We start from the raw sequence: 17766 nt of genomic DNA, 5'->3' as shown, positions 1-17766 counted from the left end.
GACTCAGCATGTAACAGAGGCCACACATAATAGAGGACACACTCTTGACCTACTGATCTCCAAAGGCCTGAGCATTTCAAAGGTTACTGTGTCTGATGTGGGCCTGTCTGATCATTACTGTGTTTTCTTTGAAAGTAAAATCTCAGCCCACACAAATATATCAACAGCAGTGATCACAAAACGGTGTATAACTGAACACAGTAGTGCAATTTTTAACCAGGTCTTCCCATTAACACCTGACCTGTCCAGAGGGTCAGTCAATGAGCTCGTCAATAGCTTCAATGCTAACATGTTAAATGTAATGGACACTATTGCTCCCACTAAGATGAAGGTTATCTCTGGAAGGAAAAAGTCTCCATGGAGAAACTCCACACTGGTGAAAAATGAAAAAAGAGAGTGTAGGAAAGCTGAGCGCAGATGGAGAAAAACAAACCTCCAGGTTCATTATGACATTTATAAAGAGAAACTTCACAATTATAATTTACAACTGAGGAATGCAAGGAGGTCCTACTTCTCTGACATCATCACTAAAAACAGCCATAATGCTCGGGTCTTATTTTCTACAGTTGACAGGCTAACAAACCCCCCTGTGTCAGTGGCAGCTGAACTTCATTCGACCATGGCCTGCAATGACTTTGCCAAATTCTTCACTGAAAAAATCCAAAAAATTAGACAAGCAATTGGTACATCAACAGCAGATCCAGGATATGTACTGTGTCCACCAAAAAACTGTTTAAACACCATGAAACAGTTTCAACCTATTAACAGCAAAGACCTGGAGGACATCTTAGGTCAACTGAACTCCTCCTCCTGCTGTTTAGATGTCCTGCCAACAAGTTTTTTCAAAAAGGTCTCAAAGACTTTAGAGTCAGACCTGTTACAGATCGTCAACTTTTCTTTATTATCAGGTGTGTTTCCAGAATCACTAAAAACTGCTGTAATCAAACCTATACTGAAAAAGGACAATCTTGACAAGACACAAATGAACAACTACAGGCCGATCTCAAATCTCCCGTTTTTAAGTAAGATCATTGAAAAAGCAGTTTCTCAACAGCTCAGTTACTTCTTAAAACAGAATAATTGCTATGATGCCTTCCAGTCAGGTTTTAGACAGAACCACAGCACTGAAACCGCTCTGACCAAAGTGTTTAATGACATATGTCTGAATACAGACAGTGGAAAAATGTCAGTCCTAGTTTTACTGGATCTCAGTGCAGCATTTGATACAGTTGACCACAACATATTACTCAAACGACTGGAGAACTGGACAGGTCTTTCAGGAACTGTACTAAACTGGTTCAAAACATACGTAGAAAACAGGAAATACTTTGTATCAATAGGTAACTTCACATCTGAGCAGACAAGTATCACATGTGGAGTTCCCCAAGGTTCCATCTTGGGACCCCTTCTGTTTAACATCTACATGCTCCCACTGGCACAGATTATAAACAACAACAAAATAAACTATCACAGCTATGCAGATGACACACAAATATATATCACAATGTCACCAGGAGACCGAGGCACTGTACAGGCTCTTGGTAAATGCATTGAGGAAATCAATGACTGGTTGTGCCACAATTTTCTTCAGCTAAACAAAAACAAAACTGAGGTAATAGTCTTTGGCGCCAAAGAAAAACGATTACAGGTCACCAGAGAACTTCAATCTATACATCTAAAAACCACAAACCAGGGGCCCGTTCTTCGTACCTCGCTAAGTAAGTTAGCCGGATTTGACTGTTGACGATTTCGCGTGATCCTGGATCGTTCGGTTCTTCGAAGCCCATCCGGGACTTGCTGTCATAGCAACAGAGCCGTAAGCGTAAACCTGCTCGGGAGCAGGTTTACTTTATGTAAACAGGATTAGATCGCGGCCACGCAGGTATGTCCGCGTCATTCATACGAAAGCAACAGCGATATTCCACCACTGTTTCACCATAAATAAATAACATCAATGTAACTAAAGATAATGCAGCACTTGATCCTTTTATTGATTTCACACAGATACATACAAGTCATTCCCTAAAAAAGGGAAATGTACTATTAACATTCTATTACATGTATGTGATTATTACAGATGTAATTCATATTTCAGAGTAGTAATTGTAAATTACTTCGTGTAATCAAGATGAGAGACCACGGCTATAAAAGCGAAGGTGGATTTGGGAAGTCTGTCGCAGTCATATCCTGTCCGTTTACGCGAGCCACCCATTGCGGAAGGTGCAAGATTGATAAGGAGAGTCCTCAGAATTCAGCGTATATTGCGGGACAGACAGGATCCTTTAGCTCAGCGCGACAGTGTGCTCATAGAGAGATATCGATTTTCCCGTGAGGGTATTATTCACTTAACCAACTTGTTGACGAGGGGGTGCAGGACCACCACCTGTCTTTTTTTTTGCTCTGCCCTTTTCTTGGTTGCTGTTATGAACAAACAAACAGAGTATTCCAGGGTCTCTTTCCAAGAGACGACAAGCAATATAAGTGATAAATATTACCATTCTGTAGAATATTCTTATATTTCACTTTTACTTGTTCCCATGTTCTAGTGGGTCCTGTTGTGGCTCTAATGTGAAAGGGGATATAATATAACATATTATAATATAATATAATATAATATAATGTAATATAATATTGGATAATATGGTGTGATATGATAAATCTACCCTACCGCCTACTGGTGTTGGCCAGAGGGGCCGATGGCGCAATATGGCAGCCTGGCTTCTGTCAGTCTGCCCCAGGGCAGCTGTGGCTACAACCGTAGCTGCCTCCACCAGTGTGTGAATGTGAGAGTGAATGAATAGTGGCATTGTAAAGCGCTTTGGGTGCCTTGAAAAGCGCTATATAAATCCACTCCATTATTATTGTTATTATTAAATTACTTACGAGTTTGATTTGTCAGCAACTTTCTGCCAGCCCCCTCTCCTTGCTTTTGCAGCCTTTGCAGTGTTCCCTTGCGTTTTAATTAAACGCTGAAACTCCTGAAATCCCTCACTCAAGAGTTCTTGCTCTGCTGCCGAAGAATACCGAGCGCGCTCCTTCGACATTTTCGCCGACCAATCAAAGGGTTGCCGATCAATGTTTCTACTATCGATGCGTAGCCCCTGTTGGGCCACCCAGTGATCTCACATTACTTCATCCAGCTATACTAATCGTCAACAACAGGTGTGTTCGGGGAACCGGAATAGCGAGCTCAGAGTTAGCGCGATGATTTGATCTTGGATGTGTCATTTGATCTTGGATGTAGTAAGCGACGTACGAAGAACGGGCCCCAGGCGAGAAATTTGGGTGTAGTGATGGATGCAGACCTAAACTTAGAAAAACACATTAAGACAATAACAAAGTCAGCTTACTATCACCTCAAGAATATATCAAGGATAAAAGATCTGATGTCTCAACAGGACCTGGAAAAACTAGTCCATGCATTCATCTTTAGTAGGCTTGATTACTGTAACAGCATCTTTACAGGTCTACCTAAAAAATCAGTCAGACAACTACAGCTCATTCAGAACTCTGCTGCTCGAGTCCTCACTAAAATACTATATACAGTAATGGACTTCTATTCCTTTTACATCAAATTAAAACTTTGGGTGTCAGATAATTATTTATTAAAAGCTCGACATTTTAAATGAAAATAAGAAAGAAAAGTATGTCTTTGTGCCCCCTTTTCCCTGTTCATGCCCTATCGGCCCCCCTAGCTAAACTTTGCTAGATCCGCCCCTGCACAGTTACCAGCGTCAGCTACGTAGAAAAAGATCCTGGTGTAAAAATTAATATTAAATAAATTCTAACAACAGCTTATCAAGCTTAAACGTGCTGCTGTTGTTCAGCCACTGGTTTCCTCTTTCTGGTGCAAAGTGGGCCAAAAACAAACAAGAGAGACGGACTCGCGACAGAAAAGCCGATCAGCTGATCATTAAGCCGTTTCATGATTGAAGTAGCAGCAAGAAGAGGCAGTCGCTTGTTAAGCTTAACGCAGGAATGCTTTACATTCAGAGATGGACTTACACACTTGCTTTACTTCTCTCGGGGATAACTTTGTCGGAGATGAAATGCCGGGTTGCTAGCGAAGCTCCAAATGCTATCCAGACCACCGACAGGTCCAGCATGCCACAGCCGCTCTATCACGTGATGCATACTGCTCCCACGTGCTAACGTTCTGAGGTGAGTTACGGCGTGTTGCAAGTTTTGTGAGGTGCTTTCGTGATATTTAATGGATCGGATTACATTTTTTATTTTTCTCCGATATCCGATCCAGTAATTTAGGTCAGTATCGGACCGATACCGATACGTAACATCGGATCGGTCCATCTCTAATTTCAACTAACCCCAGCCGTCATCAGCAGGATGAGCATTCTCAGACACACCAGTCAGTGGAGGCCCTTTTACTACAATAAGCATCCCAGTAAAACACTTCTCAAGCAACATTTTCAAAATACTTTTGGGGGATGCTGAGATTTATAATCTCTCCAGGATTTTCTGGGACTACCCGGAGGTAAACCAGCACGGAAAACCTCCAATAAAAGGCAACATTAAATGGCTCTTTTTAAGTGGCAGATTCCAGATGCCAAAACTTCTTGCTCTGTATCTGAGACTGAGCCTAGCCCGCCTACGCTCAAATCTAATTTTGCGTCACATTTTTAACACATATGCATGCACTTTGCACTGATACAGAGCATTTTGTATATTCTGGGCAGCAGGGTGCTGTCATGGAGGAGTGAGGAGGTTTTATTTAGGCAAGTACAGACCGGGAACCACACAAAGCTACCTGCTGCTGTTTGCAACGTCATGTCGAAGTTATGTGTGTGTTTTTGCACACCTGAATGCTTCAGTGCCAGACGGACACATCTGTCAGCACAGCAGCTTTCTGCCAGACATCATTACGATATCAGACACAACACGATGAAGAGGATAATGGATCTCCTGTTCTGCTTTACTTCACAGTGCTCGGATCTTATTTTTAACCCACGGTCTTTGTGGTAATGCCAAAGTATATTCTGAAAAGGATCTGTGATAACTTTCTTTAAGAGGAAACCTTCGGACTGATTGAAACACTGAATGTGAATAAAATGCCTTGACAAGAAAACTCTACAAAATGTAAAATGATTTTAATCCCAGCTTAGCTTCAACTTCCTAATAGCACTTCAGGCTTGATCCAGACTTCCTGACCTCACAGTGGGGTTGACACCACAGATGTTTCACATCACCTTACTGGTTGGTAGAAACTGAGCTGAGGCGTGATCAGCGGAGTTTCAGTCAAAGCAAGAATGTCAAATAAAAAACTGAATCTTTGTTTAAAGATAAAAACAACTGTTAATCTGACAGAAGAAAAATGACCTGTAAAGTGTCCTTCCTCTTTATGTAACTGAAGCTGGTGCAAGTACACCAGGAATTATATTTATTATTAGTTATTAGTCAAGGTAAAATAAAAAATCAGTTCTGCTTCGGTTAAAAGTTTTTGGGAAACTTCACGTCTCAGTGTTTCTGCATCTGGAGTTTTGCAGCAGGAAGGCACATTAAACAAACACATTTTCCAAACTGGTTTGCACAGTTACTTCTCGGGCAGCCAAGTCCAACTCACCTGAACTGAGGGACTTTCTCGATACTGAGGCTTGAATCCATTTGGCATGGAGATTTCACACTTTTTATCCATGGTCCTCACATTTCCTCCTAAAAACACACATGCTTGAGTGTGACCTTTACGTACTGTACATAGACGAGGTTAGACAAGCAGCTTAGAGGTTTCAATCCTGGCCTGCATGAGGAAACAGTCAAATAATGCTGTCTCTCAGATGACTTCAGAGATTTGTCAGGTTAAATCTCTGTCATCAAAACTAAATTCCTCAATAAAGACTTTCAACTGCTTGAAAGGCCACTCATTTGCATCGAAAGCTAAAAAGACAATATGACACTAACCAGTTTCACATTTTGTGATATTGAATTATCATGTTCCTATTTAGTCATTATTATTCATCTTTTCCGAGGCTGTGCCAGAGGATGACTGAGTGAGTGTTGCTTCCAAAATGTCACTTTGGAGCACTGATGTCGAGTCCAAAGGCCAGAAATATGCCAGAAAAAAAACAAACTGGCATCAACGTCGACCTTGCCTCTCTCAGTTTGAACACGTGGCACCCAGCTGTGCGGTGGCTCGAGTTTCTCCATCATTGCTTTTATATTCTTTAACAGAATATATAATACACATGTTTTATGTGTATGTACAGCATCAAAGATTGATGTACAGATGCAACCAGCCTCGCTGGTTTGCATCTTTTGAACAGGGAGATGTCTCCATCGCTCATTTGTCCTGTAAACCTCTGATTAAGTTAAGACATCTGACTGAAGACAAAAGAAGCAGCTTGTTGTAATTACTGCAAAATCGGAGACATGGGCACTGATTGAGCGGTCTGCAGAAAGGATAGAATAATACTAATAATGACAGAGTGCAGCGTGCAGATGTTTGCAGCACTGAGCGTATCGCGAATCCTCAAGTTTGTCGGGGGAAAAAAAAGTGAACTTTTCAGTGCCACCACCTGTCGGTGCCTTTCGCTTCATCCTCACTAACGTTTTGATTTCAGGGCTGAGATCTGTCAAGAAGAAAATTGAAATATCATTTATCATTTTTATTTTATCATCGCAGCCTTCTTTGAACTTATCACCTTATTTAATTAAATACTCCTTTTTGTATGACAAAGGCCAAGATTTTATGACTATATCATAAAGACAAAATGACCTCTGCTGAATGAGGTAAGGACAACCTCCTGGGGCAATTTTAGGCCACCTAAGGGTTATAGTTAGGGGTCTGATATTGACTGATGGTAGACACTCAATGGATCACTCACACTCACACTGGGTTGGTGCACAGTCCCAAAGACGTTTGTGTTAATTACAATGCTCACAAACCTGCAGAGACAGAGGAAATACAGGGACTGCTAAGTCTGCTTAGGCTGAGCATCTTTAGTTGATTCCAGATGTTTTTCAAGCCTTCAAGTTTCAGGTTTTGTTTGTCTTGGGCAGAAGCCAATGAGAGCTAAGCATCTAACTGTGCCAGAAATAAACGAACAAAAACTGGGTGGGCATCAGAGCTTCTCGTGTTAATTCAGTCACAAGCAGAAAATATCTAAGAGGAACGTGTCATAGAGAACAAAAGTAAAATGAAAAGACAATTTAATTCACGAGCTGGGTAAGAAGTCACATCATGTATCACAAAAGTCACGCAACACCACTTTGAGTTTATTCTTCCTGCAGAGCTCACTGTGTGGAACAAGGTGCCAAAATGTTCAGTCAGCACCTTGGGTTCGGTTCTTGTCTGGTTAGTGTCATTTCCAGAACCTGAGTTGCAAACTGATGCTTTCTGCCACTAAAACATCATAATGTGAGCTTTGAGAATCTTAATATCAGTCTTAGTAAACATTTGAATCGATAATTCAGATCCATCAGTCGTTTGCATATCAGGGAACATTTCAAAGCAGCTGTGACAGATAAAAGTAACACAAATACAATACAAAAGAGACCATGAACGTGATGCTCTTAATGAATGCCAGAACAATACTACTACTACTAGTTATAATAATAATGATAATAATACTAATAATAAGAAGAAGAACAACAACATATCAGACTGATCTTGAGCTCGGCATAATAAATTTTACACACACTATGGGGGAAGCACTGTCCCTGAAATCTTACTTGGATATTTGCCAGTCTTGTTCTCTATAGGAGCATGAGTGATATCAGACTTCAAGCTGAAAGTTGGTTCTTTATTGTTTCCTTGCCACAGGCAGTGAATTACACTTTATGGATGTAAACATTTAAACTTTTCCTGGACCTTATGATTTCGTCTCTGTATTTGGCACCCTTTCAGTCCTTTAAGCAGCTCTCAGTGTGATGCACATTTCCTTTCCCATAATTTGCATTTAGTATTTTGTGATCCTTTAGCACAGGTATCCACATGCCTGTGCATATGAACCTGCATACTTTACATACATGTGCAAGTATTCATGCAAGCTCGTGTGCTATTTTGCATCTTTGGCTTAAGAACAAAAATAAAATCATGGGAAATACCAAGAGGCAAACCCCCTGTTCAGGGTCCTGCATCGTGTGCGGACTGCTGAGCCAAAGTTTAATTTCTTGCCCCTGTTATGAGAGGGTCTGGTAGGCTCCGCGGGGTTTGACAATATTTGACAATATACACATGGATCAGCTGCTAATCCACGAGCTGGTTGTTTGGACTGGCAGAAGTCAGTGCACAGGTACAAACCTCTCAGCCAGGAAAAGACTGTAACATTCAGTCCTTTGAATTCTTCAGCATTCATAAACACTTGAAAAGAAACAGAAGGTATGCAGTGGTTTTGTGTAAGAAGTAAAACACTGTATTTAGTTTGAGCGCACTCTTGGGCATTGTCTCTGAACATTCTACCCTTGGCGGGCACAACGTTCGGAGATTATAAAAATGTACTGAGGCCAACATTAAAGCCAGAGTAAACTCCCAGCCTAATTTGGGGCCGTTGAAGCCCCAGTGTCTCCAGTTTTATGTCACGAAAGGCAGAATAAAATTACACTTGAGAGTTTAAAAACAAAATACACTTTCCATCAACCATCCCTGATGAAACTCTGACGTCCACCCTGGACATGTTGCTTTGTCAGAGACCTTCTGACCTCCCGACTGAGCACAGGTGAGCACAGAGCGAAGAACGGCGAGCGTCAAGTTAGTGATAATGATGACACCTGAGCTCCAGAAGGTAGCCTGACTTTATCCTTGTGTTGACGCACAGGTTGCAGTTTGACGGAGAAATTAACCCTTTCATGTTATTTGCCAAAACATTAGAGATTTGTGACTTTTTGAAGATTGTCTTTGTAGATTTTTAAGCTTTTTACCAAACAGCTGTTTGACAGCTGATGGCTTGTTTCATTCCAAAATATTTGGGATAGGAAATGTAAACGAGGGTTACATAGTGGCATGAAGATTGTGTTCAAGGATTAGTAAAATGAATAAAATAAATGAAAAAATAAATTTTTTAAAAATTCCCAAATATTTTAGTAAAGTGTTGTGCCCTTGCTACCAGAACAGTTGATCTGCTCTTAGCTACTGACTGTCCAAATCTGCTGATCTCTGTTGGAGACACCAACACCATTCTTCCAAATTCTTTTACTTCATTTGTTTCATTCTAAAGTCAGCTGGCCTGAAATCCGGTGAGTGCCCAGGGTACAAGTCCAAACATTTCTTCCTAATCTAATCATTTAGTGGACTGGGGCATCATTATCCCAGGAGAGAAAGGTGATATGAGTTATTACTTTGCATTGATTTGCAGTGACCAGTCTCACTATAAGGAAAAATGGACAGGAACAGAAAAGTAGGGCTCAAACTGTAAGGGTCAGGGTTGTAGTTTTTCTTTCAAATTACCACCCATCTGCACATTTTCAACCAGCTCAGGCTGTTTCTGTTGTTATACAGGCTGTTAGGTTTTATTTAGTGTCCTCAGTGCTCGAAGACAAAGGCTGTGTCATGGTCCTGGGTCGTTGACCCAGCGTTTTGCGTTTTTTCTGATCTGTATTAGTTAGGGTTAACCTGAAGTTTGGTGTATTGTCAGCCCTACCTGTGTCTGTCCTTGGTGCTCTGTTCATGTCCCCGTGTTGTGTTGTACATCAGTCTGTTTCCTGTTTTATTTTGAAGGCTCGTGTTCTGGATTTCCTGTTCTGTTCTGAAGGTCTGTGTCTGTTATTGTGTTCAGCTTGTCTCCTCCGGTCCCCAGGTGTATTAGGTTCAGCTGTTCTTCCCTCCTGTGTGTGATTACCTGATTACCTTGTGTGTGTATATTTAGTGGGTGTCGGTCTGTGTTCGTTGTCGGCTCGTCTGCACTCATCCGTGTATTTCTGCGTATCTCTGCATTCATCTGCGTTCCATGGTGTCCTGTCTCTGCGTCCCTCTGCCCCGCACCCCCTTTGTACGGTCTCAGGTTTGCTATTTAGTTTCTCCCAGTTTAGGTTTCCGTTTGTAAAGTACTCATACCTCGTTGCCTGTTTTTGTCACCACCACCTTTGTAAATAAAACATCACTCGTATCATCAGTTTGCTGCATCTTGGGTCCTCCTTTTCCTCCACACCACACGGCTCCCTCCGCCAGCCGTGACAGGCTGTGGTGTTGTCTTGTGATTTCAAAGTGCTACTTTCTCCAGCAATCCCTAATAAGGCTCAGATGTCTGGCTGTGATAGACAAATACAAAACACGCAGCACAGATTAAGACCAACGGGAAGGTGGAGATAGAGGAGACAGAAAAATGGCAAGAAAAACGGTAGACAGTTTGGTAAGTGGGAAAAAAAGACAGCGGCAGCCAGAAAAGTAGAGAAAGAGTAGGGACAACATGTTGACAGAAAGGTGCTTTAAAAATTCTCTGAGGTCCTCACGCTAACAAAGACTCTACCCAAACTATATTTGTTTAAGATGATGGAGGTAGCATGTACCCAGTAATTCAGTATGCTAAATATTTCATGGAAAAGGCAGCTCCTCGCCTCACCTCAGTCATAAGTAGTACCCTGTGACAGTAATGAGCATGCACACTGCTGAACAAGAGGAAATGAGTAGATTGAGTGTTGGTCAGGACACCCGAAACCACAAGTACTATTTCATAATGACGATTTCAACTGATGTAGAAACAGGAAGAACGCTGGTGTTTCTCAGAATGTGCTCACACTTTATGACAAACCTCAGTAATTCTTGTTTCATAGAGAAGATGTTCAGCCAACTTCCATTTATATTTTCCTTTTAACTGCACACTGCTCGAAATGATTACAACGGTTAGCTCTAGCTTGTGGTGTGTAAATGTAAAAGAAAACTTGCAACTGCAAGTAGCCACCCCGTCCCTTAACCTTTAAGATCTACCTGAGGATGTGGGTTTTCATTCAGCAACACCAAGAGGGTCATACTGTAATGCTGCACCAAATCCTGTTCTTACCAGGATTACACATAAATGTGCCCAGCTGTACTTCAGCTGGCTGGCCTGTGGCATGCTAAATTAGACTTGGTGTCAGGCTTCTTTGACACGTACTGTACATGTGACAACATTTTTATTATCACAAATATAAATTCATCATGCAAGAATGAGCATAAAGTATGATTTAAATTTGTTATGCTTGTAAATTCTTTTGAGAAGATCGGCTCTGTAAGCCATTGTAAGCACTGCGTGTGGTTCAAGCCAACAAACCTAAAGACCAAACCAGGAATGTTATCTTTGAGAACAGAGGGGTCACTGGTCTGCTGCTACCTAGACTGGTTATTCCACTTTATGTCTTTGGTGTTTCAAAAGTTTAAATGAGTTCAAATCACAAATAACTCTTTAAAACACCCGATAATGTGTTTGTCCTTCATCGCCTGCACCATGAAATGAGTCTGTTTGACAAACCATGATTTTTTTGCCAGTGTTTCAATTCAATATTTGTATATTAAAATAATTAATGAATTTTTATTCACTTTGTAGGCACCTTTATCAAGCCTACAAAGCTTTCTTTGTAAATGACTCTTCTATAATAGAAAGCCTGGTTTAGACTTGTGCAGGAAATTTAGGAGTATGAAAACACAACACAGCCCTGGTTTTAGAAATGAAAGATCCACAATCCAGTTCTGCAGGTAGACCTATTCAAAAAGTTAAATATCCCAGCCTGCTTCGATTTTTAAAGTTCCTGGCAGGCTCAAACTATACCTCGGGCTAATGTGAAATAATGTCCTTTTGTATTTTTTAAAATTACTTCTTCCTTCTGTGAGGGCCTTACCATCAAGGTTTCTGAAAACATTTTATTAGCTGCTTCACAAAGATATCTGGGGATTGAATGTGCTAACAGTCTGAAGAACACCTAAACCAGGCATTGTTACCCAAACTCAGCTAAAGACCAGATTATACCAGCTTTCATTAAATCCACAGTTTTACTTGACTCATCAGTCATTTGAAAAAGAATTAATTTTCAATGAAAAGGGTTTTACCGCACAGTCCTTAGCATGTACAGCTGTAAGACTTATTTCCTCAGCAGCCCTCAGGTATGTTAGCTGGAGGCTACAAGAGGTCGTTTTGTGTTCATGGTTGGATTTCTGTGTGGCTCAAACTCAGCTTCACAGACTAAATCGTCCCATCTTACCCGTCTATGGTGATTTTTCATTTTTATGGGCCAATGATTTTTTTTATTTTTTTTGGTAACGGTATAAACAATGAAAGGTGGTGGATTGGCCAGATGCTGGCCGGTGTGTAAAAATAACTCAGTTGTTTGGTGGTGGCTATCGCGGAGCTTCCACAGATTCAGTAACATTAGCAAGTGGTGGAGGACAGCAGGAGGATGAGAGAAAGGGGAGGCAGGAGGAGGAGAGACCCGAGGCGGCCGCCGGTCCGAGTGTCAGGTGAACTGAACTTCAGGTAAGAAGTAATGACCTGCAGTCTATCTGGGTCAGATATAAACCAAGTTTAGGTGGAGTTTATTTTCGTTGTGCTGACTTTTTACAGTCAGTTACAATAACTCTTACTGCGTACTAGCTAGCATGACGGAGTTTCTATACAGCTGGGTGGGTGCTATGATGTTACTGATAGTGAACTTTATTTTATTCATAAGGTTAGTTATTAGAGTTGCCAACCGTCCTGTAAAAACTGGAATCGTCCGGTATTCAGAGAAAATATTACGCATTTTGTATTGAGCTGAAAAGGAACACAGTTTGTCCCGGACTTCAGCTAGGATGGAAAAAGACACAAAGCTGGAGTTATTCTGTCTTTACGCTGCACAGCTGCCTCTTCTTCGCTCATTCTTTGCCCTCCCTCTCCTGTTTCTACTTCAATGAACATGATCATGAAACTGATCAATGATCAGCTGATCGGCTTTTCTCTCTCGTTTGTTTATTGCCCACTTTGCGCCAGAAAGAGGAAACCAGCGGATGTCGCGTTAAACAACAGCTGCACATTTAAGCTTGATCAGCTGTTAGAATTTATTTAATATTGGTGTCTTATACAGCACTCCTCTACTCAGAGCACTTTATATGGCTTGCCTCATTCACACGAAAACATCTTCTATGTATTCCCTAACTACGTGCTATCTATCTGTCTGTCTACCTATCTATCATTCAAACTCCAGTGCAGGAAACCTGGGGTTATTACTAGGGATGGGTACCGGTGTCCGGTGCCGGTTCTGACATAAACGGTAGTAACCAGACCGAAAAGCAGCGCACATTTCGGTGCTTTATTTCGGTGCTTTTTTTTCCTGAGCTGTGATACACTTTAGATTCTAGCCAATCATTTTACGTTTCCGAGGATAGTAGGCGGGGCCAGGTACGTACGTTCTGTTAGAGCAGAGCTACAGATTAAAAATGTCCAAGGCGAAGCGGTCAAAAGTCTGGCTGTACTTCATAGCAAAATATGCAAACTCAGCAGCAACAAGTGCTTTAAGTTGATACTGTGATACTGTCAAAGGAGGTAACACCTCAAATCCGATGAAACACCTGGCGACGCATAGCGTTTTTTTTAAAAGCCCAGAAATGCGCCGTATTTGATAGCTTGCTGCGAGACCTCACACGAGCACATCTACTGCGGGTGGGTTGCCTGTTATGCAACATCCCCCAAAAACACGAAGAGGAGAGTCCTGGCCCCTAGCCCTGCCAGTGTAGCAGAAATGATGACGGATGATGGTGGCAGCAGCCGTTCTTCTCTGCGTGAGTAGCTAATTTACGTTGAGTAGGCTAACCACGTTATTACATTAATGCATGTAAGGTGAACTAGCAAACATCATCATAGCTACATGCGGCTGTCCTCTTGTTTGATGGCAGATACTCCCTTCACCCTGGCTAAAAAGGCTAAAATGACCAAAGAAAAAGTGGAAAACAGTTAAACATGAGAGGTTTAGGACAAAGTTTGTGTTTTTTCCATTGTTTAAGCACTGCTTCCAGCCAAGAGTGATACCATATATGCCCCATAGCTGCAGAAAAGGCTAACATTGTTATATTTTTACAAAAACCAGCTGAACATGAGAGGTTTTTGGACAAAGTTTGTGTTCTCCATTCTTTAAGCACCGGTTTGAGCACCGTTTGAGCACCGGCACCGTTTCAAAAGTACCGATTTGGCACCGGTATCGGATAAAACCTAAACGATACCCATCCCTAGTCATTACCCAAAGATATTTGGCATGCAGACTCGAGCAGACAGGGATCGAACCACTAACCTTCCAATTAGAGGGTGATCTGAGCTACAGCCACCTCCAAGTGAACAGCTCTCTGAACTGAGAAAGAGTGAACAGGTATGGCTTATTTATAAGGGTTCCCAGGAGAAAGCCTCTTCTGTAAAAGAAAGTACTTTGCTTGGAGAGCACTAACTGTGAAGCATGGTGGTAGAAGGGTGACAGTTTGATCTTGATTTGCAGCAACAGGCACTTTGCAGTCATTGAATCCACTGTGAACTTACCTACATAGCAATGTATTCTAGAGTCAGTGTGAGGCCTAAAGTTTGGACTAAAGCTTGGCCTAAAACAGACAGTGATCCCAAGCACAGCAGCAAATCTCCAACAGAATGTCTGAAAAAGAAAAGTACTGAGGTAATGCAATGACCCAAGGTCTGCAATGATCCAAAGTCCAGACCGCAACCTGACTCTAATGCTGTGGTGGGTCCTTAAGAGTGCTGTGCATGAATGAAAGCCCGGCAACTTCAAAGACCTGAAGCAAGTCGACAATATGCAAAGAAAGGTGAAACCATCGTGATGCTGCTCACTGGGGTTTCGTATTTTGAACCTACAGTTTATTCCAGTATTATTCTCATTGGTGTTTTGGTCCCAGAAAAGATCACATTTGGCGGTGTTTTACTATAACCAGACCAGCCGTTTTAAAACACAAAGCAATCCTGTGTTGGAAGATGGTGACGTTGGAAAGTTACTTTTAGTTCCAGTTTCATCAACATTGAAGAGTGAGAGAAGTATAAATGCACTTTTGACATTTTTAGCCTGAATTAGACATATTCTTTTTAAATTTGACCTCTATCATGTTTGAAGTGTGAGGCGGCCTTCCACAGCTATCTGTTCGTAGGACCTTCAACACAGGAATTTGCTGAAAGAGCAAGGGTATGATTATATACAGGTCACAGGGTGCCGTGACACTGACACTGTAAAACTTCATCATCCAAGAGCTAGAAAGCGACAACAGAGGGAGTCCTTACACGCTACGTGACCTCTGATTGCTTTTTGAATAATAAAATGTCACGATGAGCTCAACTGTGGAAACCAGAGAGCAGAGCGCCTAGCTGCAGATCTCATTATACAGCCTCACAGTCCTGATGTTGTTTCTGCTTTCAATTAAAATATGAATAATGTGAACATTAAAATATTGAGGTTGCAGTGCTTTCATGTCATGAAAAATAACGTGTAGTGCTGTGGATTTTTCCTTCATGAAAATGAATAAATTCATAATTTATTGACATCTCAAACACTGTTTAAATATTCCTAATCGATTTTTGATACTTGATTTGCAGAAGCTGTGACGGTATTAAAAATGAGCAGTATTTATGTAAGAGATACAGAAAAAGGTCATTATTTTTTATTTAACCACTTTTGTTTATTATTTTTGTAAGCTTGATAACTCTTTTCTACCTTTTATTAATTTCAGGGCTCCAAAATTAACAAGTTGCCATGGTAGTCCACAAACCTGTTTATTAACTCACTGGCTAATAAAATCAAACTGAGTCCTGAAAGGGGAATAAAAATTTATCAGCGTCTGGAGAAATACTTAGATCTCAAAGAATAACATATTCCTTAATTTGCTTAGTGATGCATTGTCTTTTAAGAGGATCATGTAAATTATACCATGTAAACAGAGTCCTTACATCCCACCCATCTAGTAACAAACATCTAATTGGACAGATATAAAAACGGGTTTACCTTCGCTGTGCTGGATCAACATTAGAGCCGTGAAGAGGAGACAAATGTAGGTGAGGTCCATCCTGTTGATCTCCTCAGCATCCAGGTGAGAAATCAAAGGAGCAAAAGCACCTTGGCTCCTCGTAAAGTTCCTCGCAGCAGCTGGAGGAGCTGAAGCAGCAGAGCAGAGGCTCCTGCTGAATCAAAACCTAACCTAAGTGTTTCCAGTGAGCACCTAAGAAGACGAAGAATGGGCTCCGAGGGTTTGTTTCAAATGTCCAGTCAGGTAACGCGCTGTGTACAGCTGCCTCCCAGGTGCAGCACTGAGAGGAGTGTGGTGCTGGGTTTAATCCCAAGGCTGCTGCGGTTTCCAGACGGAGGGAGGATAATGTGACGATCTGTTATGAGCTGCATCAAAACAGATGGAGAGAAGTGACTGCGAGAGGAGGAGGAGGATACAACGGGGAGGCTGGCTCTGCACTGAGACACCTTCACAGCTTGAATGTCATTAATCACAGCCTCCTCCTCCTGTGGTTCAGCCATGTCATGCTCTCATGCTTGCCGCGTCCCTCACTAGTCTCTTTCATCTTCTCGCCTCTTTTTTTCTTTGTGTAAGCTGAATTGTGACGCTCGCCTCCCTGGGATCTCCTCACAGAGTGCTCTACATGTGTGGAACAGCCCAGCTTGCTATTTTAGGCACACACGTCTTTATCTGTGTGGGGCAACACGTGCATACATGTATAGTTGTCATCCTGCCCCTTTTGCAATATTCCTTCACCCTCACTGAATTATTATCCCACCAGCAGCTGGAGTAAAACCTGCCTGGAGACACTGAGTGAAAACTGTAGACCTGAACTTTTAAGTGTTTAAGTCTTGGTTGAAAAAGAGCTAATCTGCCACAATGACAGTTCATCTGATGGCAATAAAATATTACAGACACAGGGGTTCATTTCCTTGTTTGCTGTAGCTGTCCTCTGTTCTCTATGTAGTGAAGAGTTAACATATTTGCCAGTTTCTGAGGCGTCTGTCACACAGAAGCATTTAAAAGTTTTAGGCTGCAGACACGATGACAGCCTGTTAGTCAGTGCCCACTCAGCTAATGATGCACAAAGTCACAGACTATAAAAAAGACAGATGTAGCCACGGTGACCTGCAGCGATCATTTGAAACCAGGAACACAAAAGGAAACTGTTCACTGAGGTCATAAATTAAGCGAGTAGTGGGGTGAATTCTCAACTCTGGCTTCCACCCCCTGAACTTTTTTTAAACCAGATGCCGAACATGACTGAGAAACAACATGTCACACTCTATGTTGTTACTCATCAATCAGACGGGCAAGCCTGACCCAGAGAGCGTCCTGCTTTCCCCTCATTTTAATTAGCATGGGAACTTTAAACTCGTTTTTTATTCCTCACACAGTCCAGAGACAATCAGTGGGGTAAGGTCAACCAATGATTCAAAATTGTCCATAGGTGTGAATGTGAGTGTGACCAGCTGTCTGTCTGTTTTTTTTACCCTGATAAGGATTAGCAGAAGAGAATGGATGGATAGATTCAAACTAGCAACTTTAAACTTATCAGGAAAATGTTTATTGAGTTCTTAGATCTACTGAGCAGTAAGGCCATTTTCTCACACCTCACCCACTGTAGGCCCTCAGAAACAAAGCTTACGGTACTTGCACATTAGCTTAATTTCCCCAGAAGGACACGTGTGATGAAAGAAGCAGGATTAAAAATCTTACTGCAGAGTCTGCTAAGCAGCAACCAGACAAGCATGTTCTGATCCAGACCCGGGCAGGGTCCTGCTTTGTGCTACTAGGATACTCGAGCTCCATTATTCATAGGGGGCATAGCAGGGGTACCAAGCGGCTCTGCATATCTGTGTGAGCAGATTATTATGGTGTATGAT

At 41.7% G+C, this 17766-nt stretch overlaps 1 protein-coding gene across 1 annotated transcript in view; it reads right to left on the bottom strand.

The window, feature by feature from the left end:
* LOC308397112 (endothelin-2) overlaps positions 1-16272 on the bottom strand; it is a 42258-nt gene extending 25986 nt beyond the window's left edge. Inside the window, exon 1 of the mRNA XM_080882840.1 lies at positions 15880-16272. Coding sequence (XP_080738966.1) covers positions 15880-15940 — 61 coding nt within the window. The 5' untranslated portion in view covers positions 15941-16272. The remainder of the gene's footprint in view (positions 1-15879) is intronic.
* Between the last annotated feature and the right edge of the window lie 1494 nt (positions 16273-17766).

Source organism: Rhamphochromis sp. 'chilingali', assembly GCF_963969265.1.
Source record: "Rhamphochromis sp. 'chilingali' genome assembly, chromosome: 5".
Lineage (NCBI taxonomy): Eukaryota > Metazoa > Chordata > Actinopteri > Cichliformes > Cichlidae > Rhamphochromis > Rhamphochromis sp. 'chilingali'.
The sequence above is the reverse complement of the archived record's forward strand: the minus strand, read 5'-3'. Positions and strand labels throughout refer to the sequence as shown.